Source organism: Ictalurus punctatus, chromosome 11, assembly GCF_001660625.3.
Source record: "Ictalurus punctatus breed USDA103 chromosome 11, Coco_2.0, whole genome shotgun sequence".
In the NCBI taxonomy this organism is placed as follows: domain Eukaryota; kingdom Metazoa; phylum Chordata; class Actinopteri; order Siluriformes; family Ictaluridae; genus Ictalurus; species Ictalurus punctatus.
The window spans coordinates 17,855,039-17,871,973 of NC_030426.2; the positions used below are offsets into that span (position 1 = coordinate 17,855,039).

The 16,935-nt window shown below is 39.7% G+C and overlaps 2 protein-coding genes across 5 annotated transcripts in view; one reads left to right on the top strand and one right to left on the bottom strand.

Moving 5' to 3' along the window:
- The first annotated feature begins 1,724 nt into the window (after positions 1 to 1,724).
- On the top strand, positions 1,725 to 6,193 carry si:ch211-201h21.5 (nuc_hydro_CeIAG domain-containing protein). Of its 3 annotated transcripts, none has more exons than XM_017479131.3 (6): positions 1,725 to 2,060; positions 3,111 to 3,302; positions 3,821 to 4,006; positions 4,104 to 4,215; positions 4,386 to 4,423; positions 5,155 to 6,193. In XM_017479131.3, exons 2-6 carry the CDS (start codon positions 3,120 to 3,122, stop codon positions 5,506 to 5,508), a joined length of 873 nt encoding a protein of 290 aa, XP_017334620.1. In that variant the 5' UTR covers positions 1,725 to 2,060; positions 3,111 to 3,119; the 3' UTR covers positions 5,509 to 6,193. The 3 variants fall into 3 exon arrangements, with proteins under 3 accessions (XP_017334620.1, XP_017334619.1, XP_053539728.1); XM_017479130.3 differs by having other exon boundaries at positions 1,727 to 2,060; positions 4,287 to 4,423; positions 5,155 to 6,192; XM_053683753.1 differs by lacking the exon at positions 1,725 to 2,060 and having other exon boundaries at positions 3,114 to 3,302; positions 4,287 to 4,423.
- A 401-nt stretch (positions 6,194 to 6,594) lies between these two features.
- tmem131 (transmembrane protein 131) overlaps positions 6,595 to 16,935 on the bottom strand; it is a 54,017-nt gene continuing 43,676 nt past the window's right edge. For both annotated transcript variants that reach the window (XM_017479838.2, XM_017479839.2), the window contains 17 exons: positions 16,416 to 16,482; positions 16,021 to 16,169; positions 15,283 to 15,425; positions 14,573 to 14,756; positions 13,756 to 13,941; positions 12,941 to 13,096; positions 12,338 to 12,843; positions 12,057 to 12,226; positions 11,750 to 11,880; positions 11,481 to 11,602; positions 11,246 to 11,386; positions 10,961 to 11,114; positions 9,580 to 9,695; positions 9,405 to 9,489; positions 9,194 to 9,297; positions 8,950 to 9,092; positions 6,595 to 7,678 (listed from right to left, as the gene is read on the bottom strand). In XM_017479838.2, coding sequence (XP_017335327.1) covers positions 7,427 to 7,678; positions 8,950 to 9,092; positions 9,194 to 9,297; positions 9,405 to 9,489; positions 9,580 to 9,695; positions 10,961 to 11,114; positions 11,246 to 11,386; positions 11,481 to 11,602; positions 11,750 to 11,880; positions 12,057 to 12,226; positions 12,338 to 12,843; positions 12,941 to 13,096; positions 13,756 to 13,941; positions 14,573 to 14,756; positions 15,283 to 15,425; positions 16,021 to 16,169; positions 16,416 to 16,482 — 2,809 coding nt within the window. In that variant the 3' untranslated portion in view covers positions 6,595 to 7,426. The remainder of the gene's footprint in view (positions 7,679 to 8,949; positions 9,093 to 9,193; positions 9,298 to 9,404; positions 9,490 to 9,579; positions 9,696 to 10,960; positions 11,115 to 11,245; positions 11,387 to 11,480; positions 11,603 to 11,749; positions 11,881 to 12,056; positions 12,227 to 12,337; positions 12,844 to 12,940; positions 13,097 to 13,755; positions 13,942 to 14,572; positions 14,757 to 15,282; positions 15,426 to 16,020; positions 16,170 to 16,415; positions 16,483 to 16,935) is intronic.

Below are 16,935 nucleotides of genomic sequence, written 5' to 3' on the forward strand. Positions count from 1 at the left end.
TTACAACCTTATTCTCGTAATCTTCTTATTATTTGAAAAAAAACATTTTACGTGGCACTGAAACGTCGTAGTGTTAGAATACTATTGAAATAAAAGAATTAAACACTACAAAATGATCAATGGAAGCTTGTGTTTATGGAAAATATGGCGTACATGGATTAAAAATACAAATCCTGATCCCGATATAAATATAAATAAATTTGCATTGAACACCATGTTACAGGACTCCGAGCGAATTACATATTAAGCTTTTATTCACCTAGTGGACTGTGAAAAACTGAAACTTTTTTTTTTTTTCCCAAAAAAAGTTTTGTATGGAACCCTTAAGTGTACGTGCATTATTATTTTTTTCCTTTGTTGTTTTCTCGGGATCTCGACTAAATTTTTCTGTGTATTGGACATCCATCGTCCAGAAGTCAATGGGGTTTTGGTTAAAAGCCTGAAATAAGGTCTGTGGTTAACACAAGCCCAAGACATGTTCGCGTTTTATACCACGACATAATCAGTAATCCTCCACTCAGGATTTTTTTTTTTTTTTTAAAGCTATTACGTATCTTGAAAAAGACGGTTGAAAACTATTCCAACTTGTAGATTTATCAGTTTATCGTATTTTCCAATTGTATTGTTTTTAAAATAAACATTGAAAAAGTTGTCGGGAACGTAGTGGTTGTGACGTTAAACTCATGTGACCGTGATGTAATTCGTTTATAGCCTCACAGTAGCTTTTTACTTCTGGCGATTGTATTTAGGCTTCAAAATTCATAAAAGTTGTGTTCATTTGTGAAGATTATCTTAACGAACGAAACATGTAAGAATCATAAACGTTTGTTGGTCACAGAATTTATTTTCTGCAATATTCCAAAAGCCAGTTGAAAAATCATTTTGGCATTTTGTCGAGGGAACCAGGGTGATGCTAACTTCCGGGGTGGCCTACACTTGAGCAGGGGACACCCCTCTCTCTTAATGTAGAGCTAAAGTCCATCTCTACAGCGAGCAGTTATTACATTTATGATGGCGAAGATGCCAATGTGCATGTAACACAAGGGGTGGGCAGAGCGAAGCTTCGTGGAACACTCAAGCAGTTGAAGCAAATGTGCCGTTTTGTGTCGAGGCTTCGAAACAATCCGACACCCGCCTCCACGGTGACACCTAGTGGTCACTTGCAGGTGTTGATCTGAAACAGCCTTGACAACGAGTCAGACAAGCACTGACGAACAACACTTACATGTTGTTTGTGTCAAACAAGGAAGCGTGTGTCCATGTCCACATCGTTGCAAGAGCCGTTTAAAAATTAGCGTGTTTATTTATTTATTTATTTATTTATTTTTATTGTTGTATTGTTTTAACATCTGTCTGACAACTACATGAGCTTGGTTTTGTAACCTGTAGACTCCTTTTTTGAATAACTATAGGTTATTTTTTCATGGAAAATGCAAAACTGTCCAAATTCTCTCTCGCCTACGTAATAACCATCTGGCCATGTCTTCTTTATTTTTATCAGGACGTTTGGTGTGATTTCAAGGCGTCCTGAGGCGAGCACTGACTATTGAATCATTTCATTTTTATAAACCTACATAATAAAACTGGAGAACAGTTCAAATGATATATTAAACACTGGTTCATTGATTCACCTGGAGAGCAACACCCCCTAGCGGCGAACCATGGAAATTTCGAAACAGTAATGACCAAGCCGCATTTGCTGAAATCACGTGACTTGCCCAATTTGATACACGAGCCGAACCACTGAGTCGAAACAAAAGATTTATAAAGATTTCGAAGCTTCATGAAGCAGTGTGTTGAAAGTGCTAACACTAACACCAGTCCTATTCCCCACGAGGATAAAATTAAGTCGTGAGAAAACGGCTTTTGGTTATGTCAAATTCACGAGAAAATTAAGTCGTGATCACGAAAGGAAAAAAAATGGATGAGCGCTTAGGGCTTCCGTAGTTTTGGACTTGCTCTCGTTTCTTTGCTGAGAGTGATTTGTGGACCTGTTGTATTTCCCCCAGATCTACTGCACTTGGACGCACCAAAATCGCAGCCCTAACCTGCTCCCTTAGGTCTGTCTGTTTTACAAATCTTAAAATGCTATTACTCCATTTTTAACTGTATATAACTTGCTCTAATCCTTGTCCCAGAACTTCCTGATTCCTGTTGATTAATGTTACTCTAACTCAGTTCAGAACAGCTTCACTGGCATTACCTTACTATCAAAAAGGACATTGTTCAGCTGCTCATATGTTAAACCAGCACCAGATCAGTAATAACCATCGTAAACCAGCACAGATCAGCATGGGATACTTCTTTGTTTGTTTGTTTCAGCAAGGACACGAGCAGTGCTTGGAGCACTAGCGGTTGATTTCCACTGAGCATTTCTCTGTAAAAGTCACTCCTCTTGTGGCCCCTCACACCTCTACGGTTGTACGTTCGAATCCCACTCCCCACTTCTGTGTGCACGGAGCTTGCATGTTCTTCCTGTACTTCACGGGTTTTTCTCTGGTTTCCTCCTAACATGCCCAAAGACATGTTATTGGCATTTCCAAATTGTCCATGTATGAGTGTGTGAGACTGTGCACCGCATACAATGTGTCCCCTGCCTCATGCCCCGTGTCTCCTGGGATAGGCTCCAGGCTCCCCCCAACCCTGTGTAGGATAAGTGGTACAGAAAATGGATGGATGGATGGATGGATGGATAGTTCTGCAAAAAGAGGGCACTAACTGCGTGGAGTGTTGCCTCCTGCAAAGCTGCAAGACATTAGCCCAAGCAATGTGATGGTCAAGCTTTTTAAATCACCTAGCATCCAAATGCAGGCCGAATATCCTGAATGTGTTAATACTTTTCAAGCAGTGAAGAAAGAAAGCAAACTGTCATGAAGAAAACACAAGTTAACAATTAGAGAGTGTTATAAATGACTCGTTAACTGGGATTTGCATCTGTACAGTAGCAGTGCACAAGCAGTGCTTCTACTGTCTAGCTCAACGTGTGAGAAATTTGACAGGCATATCTGTGAATTTCAGCAGCTCTGTAGTTTCTTTGGCAAGATGTGAATCAGACTCAGTGATTTTCACTGAAGGTCACGATACTGATAAATGAACAATGTGGTCTCCAGGTAACCAGTATGAGTCAGAAGCTGATGATTATCGACACTGACTGCGGCATAGACGACGCCCAGGCTATAATGCTGGCTCTCGCCTCATCCAATGTGAAGATCCTGGGCATCACCTGCTGCTTTGGAAACACTGATGTGGACAATGTGTGTCAGAATGTGCTGCGTGTACTGTCCGTGTGTCAGCGTACTCAGGTGGGTCCAGTGCACGACACAACTTCTGACTGAAAAATATCTCAAATGTAATAAAATGAATAAGCTAAATAATCACACTTATTTACTTACTTTCAGTAAATGCTTTATCTTGGTCAAGCATGCAGTAGATTCTGGGCATGGAGTGAGAATACATCCTGGATGGGACTCTGGTCCATCACAGGGCACCATACACAGTAGCTAATCAACCTACTGGCATGTTTTTGTGAGGAAACTAGAGAAAACTCAGGATTGAACAAAGGAGTCTGGAGCTGTGAGGTGTAAACCCTATGAGCAGTGCTGCTCATAACCACAACTGCTAAAATGTGGTGGTATTCCTTAAATATAATAAAACGTTTTGTTTAATATGACTTAAATTTCAAGGTGTACCAGAGACAAAAAATTAAGGTGAAAGTGTTGAGCTGATCAAATAATTTGCCGACCCGTGGTGTACACAGAAACAGACTTCCCTGTGGTCACGTGGGCGTTCGTTTATTTACATGGACCATACATCTTTTCAGATTCCTGTCTTTCGAGGAGCAGCGAGCTGTTTGGTTGGAGCAACAAACCCATTCAAAGATCATTTCGGGACAGATGGCTTGGGAGACGTTTTGCAGGACAGAGACTCAGACACTTGGAAGACACAAATACAGAAAGAGCATGCGGTTAATTCTTTGATCAGATTGGTCAGTGAGCATCCAGGGCAGGTAGGGAAAACTAATTGTAATTAATAGTAAACAATTTTATACTTGGCAAGGTTTTTCTGCCCTCCTGTGTTTTGACTGTGCCTTATTCACGGTAAAGGTCTCTCTTGTTGCTCTGGGCCCGCTCACAAATTTAGCTCTGGCTGTTAGATTGGATCCCAGCATTCCCCAGAAGCTGAAGGATTTGTACATCATGGGAGGAAACATGGAAGGTAGGAGCATCAGAGCCCTGTAGAGCTTACTGAACAAGCAGGATTGCTCTGATTGGTGTTTATCTTCACAGGTAAGGGAAATCTGATGCCATGTGCAGAGTTTAATTTCTGTATGGATCCTGAGTCTTCCTATATAGTCTTAGAGGAATATCTGTGTCCCACACACATAGCCACCTGGGAGTTTACCTGCAGAAACAAGCTCTCTTGGGTAAGAATCAAATAGCTGTGTGGAAAAATCACATCAGCTCTCTACACGTAGTCTTCTTTCATAATATCTTTTGCTTAAGATGCTTGAATGTGTTTTGTTTTAAATGCCATATCGTTGTTACTAATAAGAAAGGTATAAAATACAATGGGAGGTTCTGTTACAGAAGCATGATCAGTGACAAGGTGGCACAAAATGGAGTTACTGCTACGACCCAGAAATGTATTATTTTTACATGACAGCACATCTGATGTGTTTTATTTCTCGTACAGCGCAGCACAGTACGGACGATAGCTATTTAATGTTGTGGAACATCCAGGAGACAAGTTAGTTCCTGTTATCACTGTCACTCTTCTGCGTTAATACTGGAGATTATGGACTAAACGTCTCCTTACAGAAAACTTCATCTAAAATCTACTGTATGAGATGTTTTTCTGTGTTACGTAACAGTGTGGTTTTTTAAAATTTGTTTATTATTCAGTGTAGACTATGCAGCACATCTGCAATACAAGTCCCTGTGAATTAGTTGTTAGTATAGAAACAGTAACATATTTGAAAGAGTGCATTAATATAGACCTGTGATTTGCCTTGCACCCGGGAAATTAACAAACACCTTCTGGCAAATCATATTTGAGAGTTCGACAGCATCGTAGTATAACATAGCATATATGTATTAGCCTACTTCATTGAGATTGCATGCACATGCATTGTTTTCAACTCATCTTTTATTATAGGAGTTCTTTGATGAGCTGATTGCCCAGGACACTGCAGCTGCTCGTTTTATGAAAACGATCACCTCCAAATGTTGGGCTTTCTCCCAGGAGCCTGGAAGAAACGCTAAAGATGTACTTTTCGGGTCAGGGTTCGTGCCCTACGATGCCTATGCTGTGGCAGCATGTGTGGATGGCAGCGTGATCACAGAAAGCGTGGAGTGCAGTGTTCGGGTGGAGATCCAGGGAGAACTCGGTCGAGGTATGATGGCACTGGATTTCTTGGGTAAGCTAAAAAGTCATCGTGTGTTTGTGATGAAGACCTGCAACCTCACCAAGTTCAGCTCCATGCTCATGGCTTCCTTACAGCAGCCGTGAGGAATTACAGCAAGATTGGAACGGTTCAGTGGGCGAAGGTTTCATATTCTACTCATCCATTTTGGATTTTGAGGAAAAATCTTAAAGGTCCTCTGATTAGCCTCATTTCACTGTCTGGATTGTTTAGGCATTTCTAAATTAATAGGAGTTTATAGGACATCGGTAAGAACACAACTCTAGTGCCAAGCTGTCACACTCAAACAAATCCATTTATGTTTGTGTAGTGTTGTGCCTGTAGGTTTCACACCTCAGCTAATAAATTTCACAAGATTCTCCATCACCGAATGGAATATGTTAATATTATATTGCTTCGTAGGGATTTTTCCCTATAAATAATAGGAAGTATGAGGTCCGATTGCAGGGTCAGCCTTTGACACCTCTGGAGCTGTTGATTGTTTATGGCCTTAATTGTGGAACTGGCTGTGTTAGAAGGAAGTGTTAATGCTGGTGTATGGGGTTAGGATCATGCCATTTGAACTTGAATGCAAATCTATGAAATTATATTGTGAATTTACAACGCACATCACCTGAAATTGCTGATGAGCAAACTCAAAGTATCACATAGTTGTCCTGGTTTAAAAATAAATTTCTAATCAAACTGGTTGTCTCAGTCTTTAAATGGTCTACACTTATGAAGTGCTTTTGGGGAAAAAAAGCACTATATATTATCTCATTCACCCATTCACAGACACCAACGGTAGCAGAGCTGTCATGCAAACTTACCATCTTACCTAACTTGCCATCGGGAGCAACTTGGGGTTCAGTGTCTTGCCTAAGGACACTTTGGCATGTGGAATCACGTGGGTTGGGAATCAAACCGCCAACCCTACGATTAGTGGACAACCTGCTCTACCACTTGAGCAACAGCCACTTTAGCCCACACACATTATTCTTTTTTTTCTTCAGTCATATTTTTAAAATATGTTGTATTGCCTACAGCTATGACTTAAAATTCTGAATTTTGTTAGTTTAAGTATTTTTTGAAAAGAAATTACAAGTGTATATACACATCATCGAAAAAGAAAAAGGAAGAAAGAAGAAGAAAAAAAAAAACAAAAAAAAAAAACACCACCACGTCACAGTAGATATTGCTGCCTGATATGTTTATTTCAACCAAAGTAACGGATGTCTCGCTCATAGTGACAAATGAACCATGTAGAAAACAAACCAGTTTCAGGTACCATCAACTCCTTTAGACATTAAATTAAAAGCCAATTTTAGCAAATAAACCTTTCTTTAACCAGAATCCAATAAAAATAATAAGTTAAACCTCAAATTCTCAAAGCTGTCATGAATTGGCATTGACCATAAAACACCGGACAAAGACTCCCGTGGTCCTGATAACAATTACTAGCATCCTGTATCTTCTTTAATTGTAACTTAAGTTACCAGAAATTAACTGAGTTGGCCAAATAGGTTCTAAAATGAATGAAACTCTTAAATCAGGGCCCATTTCTTCTGAAGAGTGGGATTTAACACAAAGTGCTCCATTTATAGTTGGGTAATACTGCATGACACCATAGAGTAATACTGGGCCATATATGCTTTAGTTCCAAAGAAAAACAGTATTACTCAAAATCTAGAACTTTTAAAATAATAAAAACGGGCAATAGCATTTCTTTAGATCGAGATCTTAATTCTCTGAGCAACTAAATTTGTACAGTTCCCTTAAATAAGATATCGTAACCCCTCGAAATAAAATGACGTAAGATTTTATCTGAATTCGGAGGGGAATTAAATAGAAACATGGACAAACCAATGGGTAATTCAATCAAAATTTCTCCAAAGGATTTAACAGTTAAAATTATATCAGCATACCTAGGACCTTTGTAACAAGGAAAACTAAAGAAACCCTAATAACAGAAACAGTGACTACATTTGTTTTGTTGCTGCAGGGGACCGATGTTCCTTCGTCTTGTTAGTTAGTGTTGTTGCTGTCGGGGTTGCTGGGCCAGGGATCGGAGTTCCAGCGGCTCAGCGATGGTGGCCATCCGTTCCAGGGATTGTAGGTGTGGCCGAGGTCGGTGGGGGCAGGAGTGGCTGGAGCCGTGTGACTGACCAAATCGGTGATTGGTGAGGAGTGTAAGGTGGAGTCAGGACCCGTAGACCAGATGGAGTTACTGAAGGACAAACTAGGGGACCAGGGGTTCCGAGACTTCCCCAGTATGGTCTACAGACACAGATGGGTCAAAGGTTACAGAGTAATCTAGAGAACTGTAAAGTAATATAGAGCACTGCAAAAATGAGTCCTAAAACCCGGAGATGAGTTAGCATTTTTGCACTATCGGGTTCCATCGACCCGAATTCGGTGTGTTTGCCTGAAATGCCTGAAATTTCAAGATATTTTCACCTTTTATTCTACACCATAAAATATATCAGTAATACCCCACTTGAGATGTTTTTTGACACGTCTTAAAAAAGGTGGTTGCTAACAAGTGGGACTACAGTAGTTAATCGGGGACATTAAAAAAGGAAAACCTGATCAGGAAAACTCATCCAATACAGCCTCGGTGTGTTTATACTCCCGCTCTTGCAAACTATTCCAACTTGATGTATCAATTTATAATATTTTCCAACTGTAGTGCTATAAAGCGTAGTAGTAGTGGTGGCGTTGAGGTCATGTGACTGTGGTGCAAGTTAATTTATAGCTTAACTTTCTTTATTTTAGAATATTGTGTTTAGGCTTAAAAATTAATACAAATTGTCTTCATTTGTGAAGATTATCTTGATGAAAAACATGTAAGAATCAAACTTTTGTTGGGCACAGAATTTATTTTCTGTAGTAATCCAAAATCCAACAGAAAAATCCTATTGTATTTTGTATATACAATTTTGTATATTGTAGTTTGTGACAAATAATGCTGCCTCATGTTCTTAGAGGGAACTCAAAAGAGAAAAGACTTTGTATAGGTAAACTATAACCATATAAGCTGACTGACAGTCACACAACTAGTAGGAAATTATTTGGTGTCTCTATAACCTAATGTAAAATGATATTCCACTGTCCACAGTTAACATGACAACCCTGGATTTGAAAAGTAACTAACTAGATGTTTAGGAGCAAATAATTCATCAGTACGATTGTCTCGTTATATTATTTTAACGCCTCCTAACTGTTTAACACAACAATTATGGTGGATGGCACATTCCCAAGCCACACTATTATGTATATTAGCTATTACTATTAACGCAGTATAGTCCAAGTATAGTATTTAAATCAAAACATTGCCTACTTCAGTTACCTAAATTCAGTAAAATTTTCCATCTTTCTTTGTTTTTTTAAACAGGTAATGTTTCAGACGCAACTAATAAAATCATATTTCAGACTAGAAGACGTGAGCAGTCTTCATCTTAATCAAACAACTTGCCAATCTGAAGCTTTCATTAACTTGGACAGTAAATTAAATAACAGCATGGTAGTGTTGTCCTGAAGGATCTTACGGTTGTTGGAGTGGTAGGAGAGCCACTGCTGGTAGGCCAGGGGTTAGAGCGTTCAGTGTCCCAGATAGAAGAGGGTACATGGGTGTATTCAGGCCAGGTTGACTGATGCTCCGAATTCTTGGGCCCTGCTATATCACTGAACACTGAACAAACACACAGCAAAAACAACTTGCATCAGCACCTTCATTTTTATTCAACATGCATGTTGGCTAGTTGTGTTTTATGTTGCACTGCGTCTGTATACCTGTAGTCAAGTTGAGTGGGTTGTGCGGTCCAAATGTCGAGAACGAATTGATGGAAGTATAACCAGTGCTGCTCATGTTTTCAACGGGACTCCATAATCCAGAACTACTCATGAGAAAATCAACATTTAATACAAATTATTAATACAATTTAATATATGCATCAGCTCGTGGGATATCATGTACAGTGTATGAGAATGATGGTCGACTTGCTTGTCAGAGCTGTCGCTCTCCACTGATGTCATGTGAGGTAGGGCCGCCTTTCCAAGACATTCAGCCTTTCCTGAGCCGCTGCCACCTGTGAATGCACACACACAATCAGTATGCCTGCACTAAACACAGAAAATAAATCATGTTATATTTACATAGCTATTTTATTTTTATATACCAGGGCTTTTGTCGTAGCCAGCAGCCACCGCTGCAAAGGTGGGATTTCCATTTTGCCCAGGTAAAGATGTGGACTTAACCAGTTTGTTCCCAGGAGCCTTCTTTGAGGTTACCTCACTATAAATAAAGGAGGATTATTAAAAGAAAATCAGTGACCTTACAAGATCAAGAATGTCTGATACTTGTACACTTCAAGAGCTTAGATAAGAGTAATCAGGCTTAATTCATATACAAGGTGGGACCCAAATATTATTACCGTCATAGCAGTGAAATCTATCCTGACCCCTTTCGGATCACCGGATCTTGCTTACAGACCAGCAGCGTTCTAGCCCTGGAACTAATGGCACTTTTCCACTGCACGGTGCGGCTCGACTCAACTCGGCTCGGAAAAGTGGCTTTTAGCCAAGTGTTTTGCAGTGGAAAAGCACAGAAAAAGCATCAGGGAAAAACACGTCCGGAGAAGTGGTACATCCAGAACTGGATCTTGCACGACGACAAAATGCACACACTGTTTAGCCAACTAACGTGTTTATCATTTCACATCCACTGTATTCACCAGATCTCGTTCCTTGCAACTTCTTTCAGAATTTAAAAACGAGACTGAAGGGCGAATGAAACGCTTCGCCACTGTGGATGAAATCCAGAATAAAAACGCAGAAGGCTCTAGACATGATGACAAAACGTGACTACAGGAAATATTTCCAAGAATGAGAGAAATGCTGGGGCAGGTGTATCACAATACAAGGAGAGAACTTTAAAGGGGATTTAAAGGAGAAATGCTGTACGTTTTATAACAGTTTTTTTTTTTTTTTTTTTTTATTCTAAGAATTTTGGGGTCCTCCCTCGTATATGGCTTTGAATTCTCAATGCTCTTTTCTGATCATGAGCTTCAGTGCCAGCATGGCACATTAAGCCTGAAACATTCTGTGCTTTTCCTTCAAGCCAAAGATATTGGCTTAGTTCCAGGGCCAGAACGCTGCTGGGTCTGTAAGAAAGATCCAGCGCTATGAGAGGGGCCAGGATGGATTTCAGTGCTAGGACAATAACCCTGCTGACCACTTTACGTTCTTAAAAAGCGTAAACAGTGAACAACATAAACAGACGCTAAAAAGAACCACAACAACAAAAAGTCCTACAAGCAGCTACACACTCACAGAATAGCTAAAGTGAAGTTTTGCCCATGATAATATTTTTATATTTGATTTTGTCTTTTGAAAGGTTGAAAGACTTTGGAAATGAAAATAATTCACAGAGCTATATGTACAATCCTCCATGTTTATTTCCACCCTTACCACTAGCAGCGCTTGTTGGTGGGAAAAGGTCATATCGGTGCATCGAGTGTGGGCGTGTGTTTGTGTGATGGAGGATGGGGAAAGAGCTACCTGCTGGTGTTGAGCACGCTGCTGTAGCTGCTGCGGTTTATCAGGGTAGGAGAAGTAGGAGGAGGTGAAGTCCTAGAGATGGCAGAAGTGGGTCTCTTCAGAAAAAGATCTGCATTCATGGTCTGCAAAGAGATCTGCTGAAGACTGTCTGCTTCTGATACAACAAAAAACAAATACAGAAATGTACATGGTTACCAGACAAACTACAACTGAGAATGATCATGCCATATAGACCATGTGAGAATACAGACAAAGACGGTTCCTTTACACGCTTAACAGACTTACGGCTGCTGACTTTAAGTGGGACGTCCCATTCTGGCGGAGGCGACTCCTTCTCCCCCTCTGAGCCGCTGCTAAAGTCCTGCATGAAGCCATTGAACTTGGCCAGCGGAGACGGACGTCCTTCCTCCAGCTTTCCACCAGGCACTGAAAAAGAGAGAGTTTGCTGTTTATTACCAAGTGGCTTCGATAGGAAATTAGTTACAAAGGACGCCTTGTCTAATCCAGAAGTTACACTAACATCTTTGTTTCTGTGGAGGTCTTGGTTTGGAGACATTCTGGGTTCCCGTGTTAATGACGGTTTTGGGGAATGTCTTGCGCTGTTTGTTTTCCAGTGGAGTGACATAGGGGAGTTCCAGAGAACTAAAAGGAAGATGAAAATGAGTACGTAAGCACAAAAAAGGCTAGTCAGAATGTTTACTAAGATTGCTAGCTATATTAAAAACAACACTAAAGACAGATAAGGGATGTGAAAGAAGTAAAATAGTCAGAAATTGGGTTCCAATTAACCTGGACTTTTCCACTTGATTCTCCTTCTTTGTGGTTGATTGTTTCTTGGTTTTGGGTTTAGTGGGCGAGGGAGGAACTTCTTCCCGTTCTTTTTCCACTGAAACTATTCTGACCTTCTTCTTCACTGGTTCCTGTGTAAATAAATAAATAAATAAATAAATAAATAAATAAATAGATAGATAGATAGATAGATAGATAAATATTCACACAAGAAAAGGTCATGTAAACTTCAGCCAACTATAGCTGCACCATCTCATCCTATACTGCACATGGAAATGGAAGTGACTGGGCTGCTGTATTTAAATACCTCTTTAATATTACTCTCTGTATCGGGGTTGGAGGTCTCTGTGGTAGTTGAGGAACTGTCATCATTATCTGCAAGGGCCTCTTTCAGCTCTTCTCCTTGAGTCTTTCCCCTTCCTTTCCTCTCTTTCTCCTCTTTCTTTTTTGGAGCCTTCATTTTATTCTTCGTTTTCCCTTCATTTTGTTCACAGTAAAAATTGTTACGATTAAAATGTTGTCTCTTGGCCACAGATCATTTTTCAGCAAACTACTCAAATTGAATGCTTTAGCTGTCAGTGGTTTTACCTTTATTTTGCACAGACTGCTGTATGCTCTGTTCCATGAGCGTATTAATAGCAGGGGACTCTGGCCGGTCCAAGTCTTTATCCATGGCCACCAGAAGTCTGTTGTAGTCCTGCTCCTCTGTGCTTTGGGCTCTATGGGACTGAGAAGGCAGGGTTGTGCTCAGGTTCTGAAGTTCTTCCAAGGGGTTGGAAGTCTGTTGCAGCTGCTGCTGCAGTTGTTGTGGCGGTTGTTGTTGTTGCTGCTGCTGTTGTTTAGAATTCCGTGGTTTACGATACGTCAGCTGGTTGAGTGCTGAGCTGCCATCTTTGATGAGCTGAGAGGAAGAAGGGGAGGAAGCTTGCATAGATGAGCGCCCTGAGCTGCCTCTCGATTTGCTGTCCCCTAAAACGGCACTTCCATTGGAGCTGGAGTGTAGGCCACCCTGGCGCCCACCAGCTCGGCCACTCCCACCTGAACCATATGCTCCTCTGTTTGAGTTCTGGTGCGAGTCGGCAAAATCATTCAAGCTGCAGAAACGTCACAAACGTGGGTTTTATTTTGGTTTTTCTTTAGCAAGGTTTTTAAGTAAAGAAGAGGCAGACAATAAAAATGTCATCAACTTACTTTGCATCACTTTGTATCCGTACAATTTCCCTGAGATCAAATGGTTTTCCAGTCTCCATGGGAGAGTTGGATTCCACAGACAGGCATCGCTTGAAAGGCTCCCATATTCCCTGGGCCTCCAGATAGGCCGTGGCGATAACCAAGAGGAACATAGAACTAAAGAAATGCAAGAATGCCAGCTTGTTCAGGTTGCGATCTGACCGTAGGAATTATACACTTTAAACCTTCTAAAATCACTCACATTGTGTACTGACGTCAGTTAATCAGTGTAAAAAGGAAAAGAAGATGGTTTACTTTAGCCACACTCATCACAATTTCTAAAGAATCTGATAGAACCCATTATTTTACTGCAGAAATACTTTAAGAGAATTAAACTGTGAAACTGAAATTTATATTTGATCTTCACGTTTGAGCAGTAGTCAGATTTACTGAGCTTTGTTGTTAAATAAATAAATAAACAAACAAACAAACAAACAAACAAACAAATAAATAAATATTCAATTTGACTGAGAGGTCCTTTTTTGGTGAAAATAACCCTCACCAAAAAAACCCCTGATGTACATTGTATTTGTGATTTCAATCTTTTGAAAGCCTCAGCACTCTGTGTCCTGGTAGCTGGGCACAACCGTGTCCAGATGATCCTTATTTTCTTCCTTACGGTTCAAATTTGAAGTGGAACTAGAAAGCTTTTCATTTAAAACAGAATTCCTTTAACATTCAAATAAAAAAAAAAAACAATAAAAAAAAAAACACCTTTTTCAGCCCTGTTGCTTTAGTCTTTAATAATCAGGATTATTAATATGAAGAGCACTGACCTCATAAACAGGGAGACGATGATGTAGAGCTCCAGTTCCCAGTTTGGTGGAGGGATGGTTTCCACACACGCCGCCAACATGTGGTAGGGCAATGAGGCGTTCAGTACGAATGCGAACTCTGAGCCACCTGCCGACACCAACTTCAGCTCTCGGATGACTCGTGACGATGTAAAATCTGGTGTAAACCTATACCAAAACAGACAACACACATGTTACCTTAATTTCTTATACTGAATGGGGGAAAGAAAAAAAGAAGAAAAAAAAAGCACATTAACCAGAAGATAAAACTTAAATGCAGTTCCATTTGTTCCTAGTGAATTTTACTATTAACCTCAGAAGGCATGTTGTCTTTCATAGCACCTAATGATTCACTTTTAAGCCTGACATTCCCAAAAGCCTTGTAAAGGCAAAAGTGTCTAAGGAAAGACAAAAAGGCAATTCACAGGTCCATAGAGGCCCAGAGGAAACACCACAAATATGCTGTTTCACATGCATTAATAGTGCCTTATGCACCAGAGCGCACACGGTTAACAGGTGATGTTTACCCACCAGCTTGAGGTTGGCTACACTGACCTACATTCCCTCTTCATCTCTGCTGCAGAAATAAAATTCTTTGAGATTTCTTATTCATGTCTTTATGACATGCTACCTTTTCTCATTTATTTGTTGCTTTAACTGGCAAAAATTAAAAATAAAAATCCCCATTACTAGTCAGTCAGTGACATGATCAACCAGAAGCTGTGTATTCGCAGGATGCTACTTTATGATTCTAATTTACAACAACCCTGTGAAGCTGGAAAGAATCGGAGGTACTCACAGAATGATGAGGTCTTTCGATGTGTTTGGTTTAAGTGCAAATTCTTGACAGTTGAGAACTTTGAATCCATAGCCCTCGCAAGTGGTGCCACTGATCTCCGTAGAACGGATGTGAATAGGGAGAAGCCCCGTGTTCTCCAGCCTGAATGTCTTTCGCAGGGTGAAATTTGGCTCCTTGGGTTTATCTTTTTTCATCAAGGACAAAAAATACATCAGTACGTTTATAAACAAAAGATCAAATGTTCTGAGATGAAACTCTACTAGCCTTGTGGTATTGTTGGACCTTTTAATTCCAAGCACAGGGTAACTAAATATAATGATAAAACAAATGATAAAAAATAAACCCTTTATAAACTGCAAACAATTTATAATGACAAAATGCTGGAGGAACTCATAATGAATGCACAGACTGACCGAAGTTGAAGGACGTCAGTAAAACACTGAAAACTCACATGGTGTGACAAAAACCACAGTCATGAGTGCTAAAGACGCAAAATGAAGAAAGGCTATACCTTACATAATCACAGCAGTTGCATATATAGGATCTTAAAATTTGAAAAAATCTGCTCTTTCGAAAACACATCTTGAAAAAAGGAAGTAGGTAGTTATTAGGAAAGGTTCAAAAGTCAGGATAAGAGAGGGAGCCATACTTGAGTATGTGTCTCTTAAAAGTTCTTACAAAATATTCTATTAAGCCATGAACACACTCACTTTCTGAGCAGTCTTTAAGCAGTGCCTCGGTCATCTTAAATCTCAGTGAGCTGCCTGGCCCTGGATGCTTCCCAGCAAGCTTTAGACTTTCTCTTGTCCCCTGACCATGCACCATAATTAGGTCCACTACAGTCAGGTTGTTCCTATACAAAACATCCAAGTCAAAAAAATCAAAACACACACACAAAATAAATAAATTAGAAACACACAACATGTGTAGTCATATGTATGTCAAGCTGACAGAAGTCGTTTTTCATCTCAAATGAACTTATTTCTTTTTTGAGAAACAGAAAGATTTGATGAACCATGATGCACCATGTCTATTTGTGCTATTGAAAGAAACATTGGTCATGACTGGAGTGATCTAAATAAAATTATTCTGAGATCTGAGAAGTGATGTGATATAGGTGCATCAAAACTCCAATAACTGACAACAAAAACTGAAAGCTTCGTGTGTTTGGGTTCTATAACCATCTTAAAGCACCACAATAAATTAAAAAATGAAAATAAAAATACATTAAAAAAAAAAAAAAGTGCGAGAGAGAATTGCACTAATTTTCAAGTTTGAGACATTTATCTTTCACTGCCATTTTGTATTTGATAGGTATGAACTCCAAGATCTATTGCCAAAATTGAACGCAAAATGAGTCGTTTAGGATGGTTATTTCAATGCCCTAGAGCCAGAAAACCATGTTAAGTACAGTGTGTGTACGAGAAGAATAAAAATTTAGACCTCACCTGATTACTAACAGAGAGGAGACACTGTGATTGCTGATGGGTGAGAACCTGACAGTGAGTGATTTGGACTCGCCCGGCACAATCAACACATTGAAGACAATCTTTCGAATCAAGTCCTCTGCAGATCCTGTAGAGCTCACTAATGAGGACTGACACGCAACACACAGGAGTACCTGTCAGATGCAGCTCCATAACAGCAAGCGTAGCAATTTAATTACAAGGGCCAAAATCCTGAGTAAACAAGCCAGCGCTTGAATTCCTCCAGAGAGGATATTTACAAATACCGCAAAGCTGAATTGAACGATAACGAATTTTATGAAGGCAAGTCGGATGTAGCTGGAGTGTACAATAAAACATTAATATGGAGTCATAGAGAAACCTTAATGGACACTCACTTGATTCTGCTGAACCTCGAATTCCAGTGTACTTGTGTTAATGTTGGACATCTTTTCATTTGGGAATCTGTGATCGAAAGAAGAATTAAATCAGCAAGAAACCACATTTTGCCACTGCAATATCACCACTGTCCTAGCAAAAACAGCATACACACATGTAGGACTATATTAATCCAAGTGAATATGAATAAAAGAAAAAAAAAAAAAAAATTGTGCAGATGAGCTTTGTTCCATTGTTCAGTTCTCTCTTTATTGCCATGTTGAAGCTGGGTAACATGATCATGATTAACGTTACCACCCAAAAAAACTCTTCACGGTCTATTGCAAAAGAACTACACTATTTACAATGTTATTTTAAATTAAATTGTTAAATTGTTATTTGAAATGGTCCACTTAAATAAAATTCCTTGCTTTAAAAAGGTCCGGATAAGCAAATAACACAACTAAATGGTGAGAACAGTTACCTTTTAATTCTTAACTGTTAATAATGGAGTTTATGGCTATAAAGAGGACAATTCCA

Bases quoted from the DNA above. Each gene is read 5' to 3' on its own strand.
- si:ch211-201h21.5 (XM_017479130.3), top strand. From the start codon at position 3,120: ATGAGTCAGAAGCTGATGATTATCGACACTGACTGCGGCATAGACGAC. The intron at 4,007-4,103 runs GTAGGGAAAACT...TTCACGGTAAAG, and splicing joins TCAGTGAGCATCCAGGGCAG to GTCTCTCTTGTTGCTCTGGG. The intron at 4,216-4,286 runs GTAGGAGCATCA...TTATCTTCACAG, and splicing joins CATGGGAGGAAACATGGAAG to GTAAGGGAAATCTGATGCCA.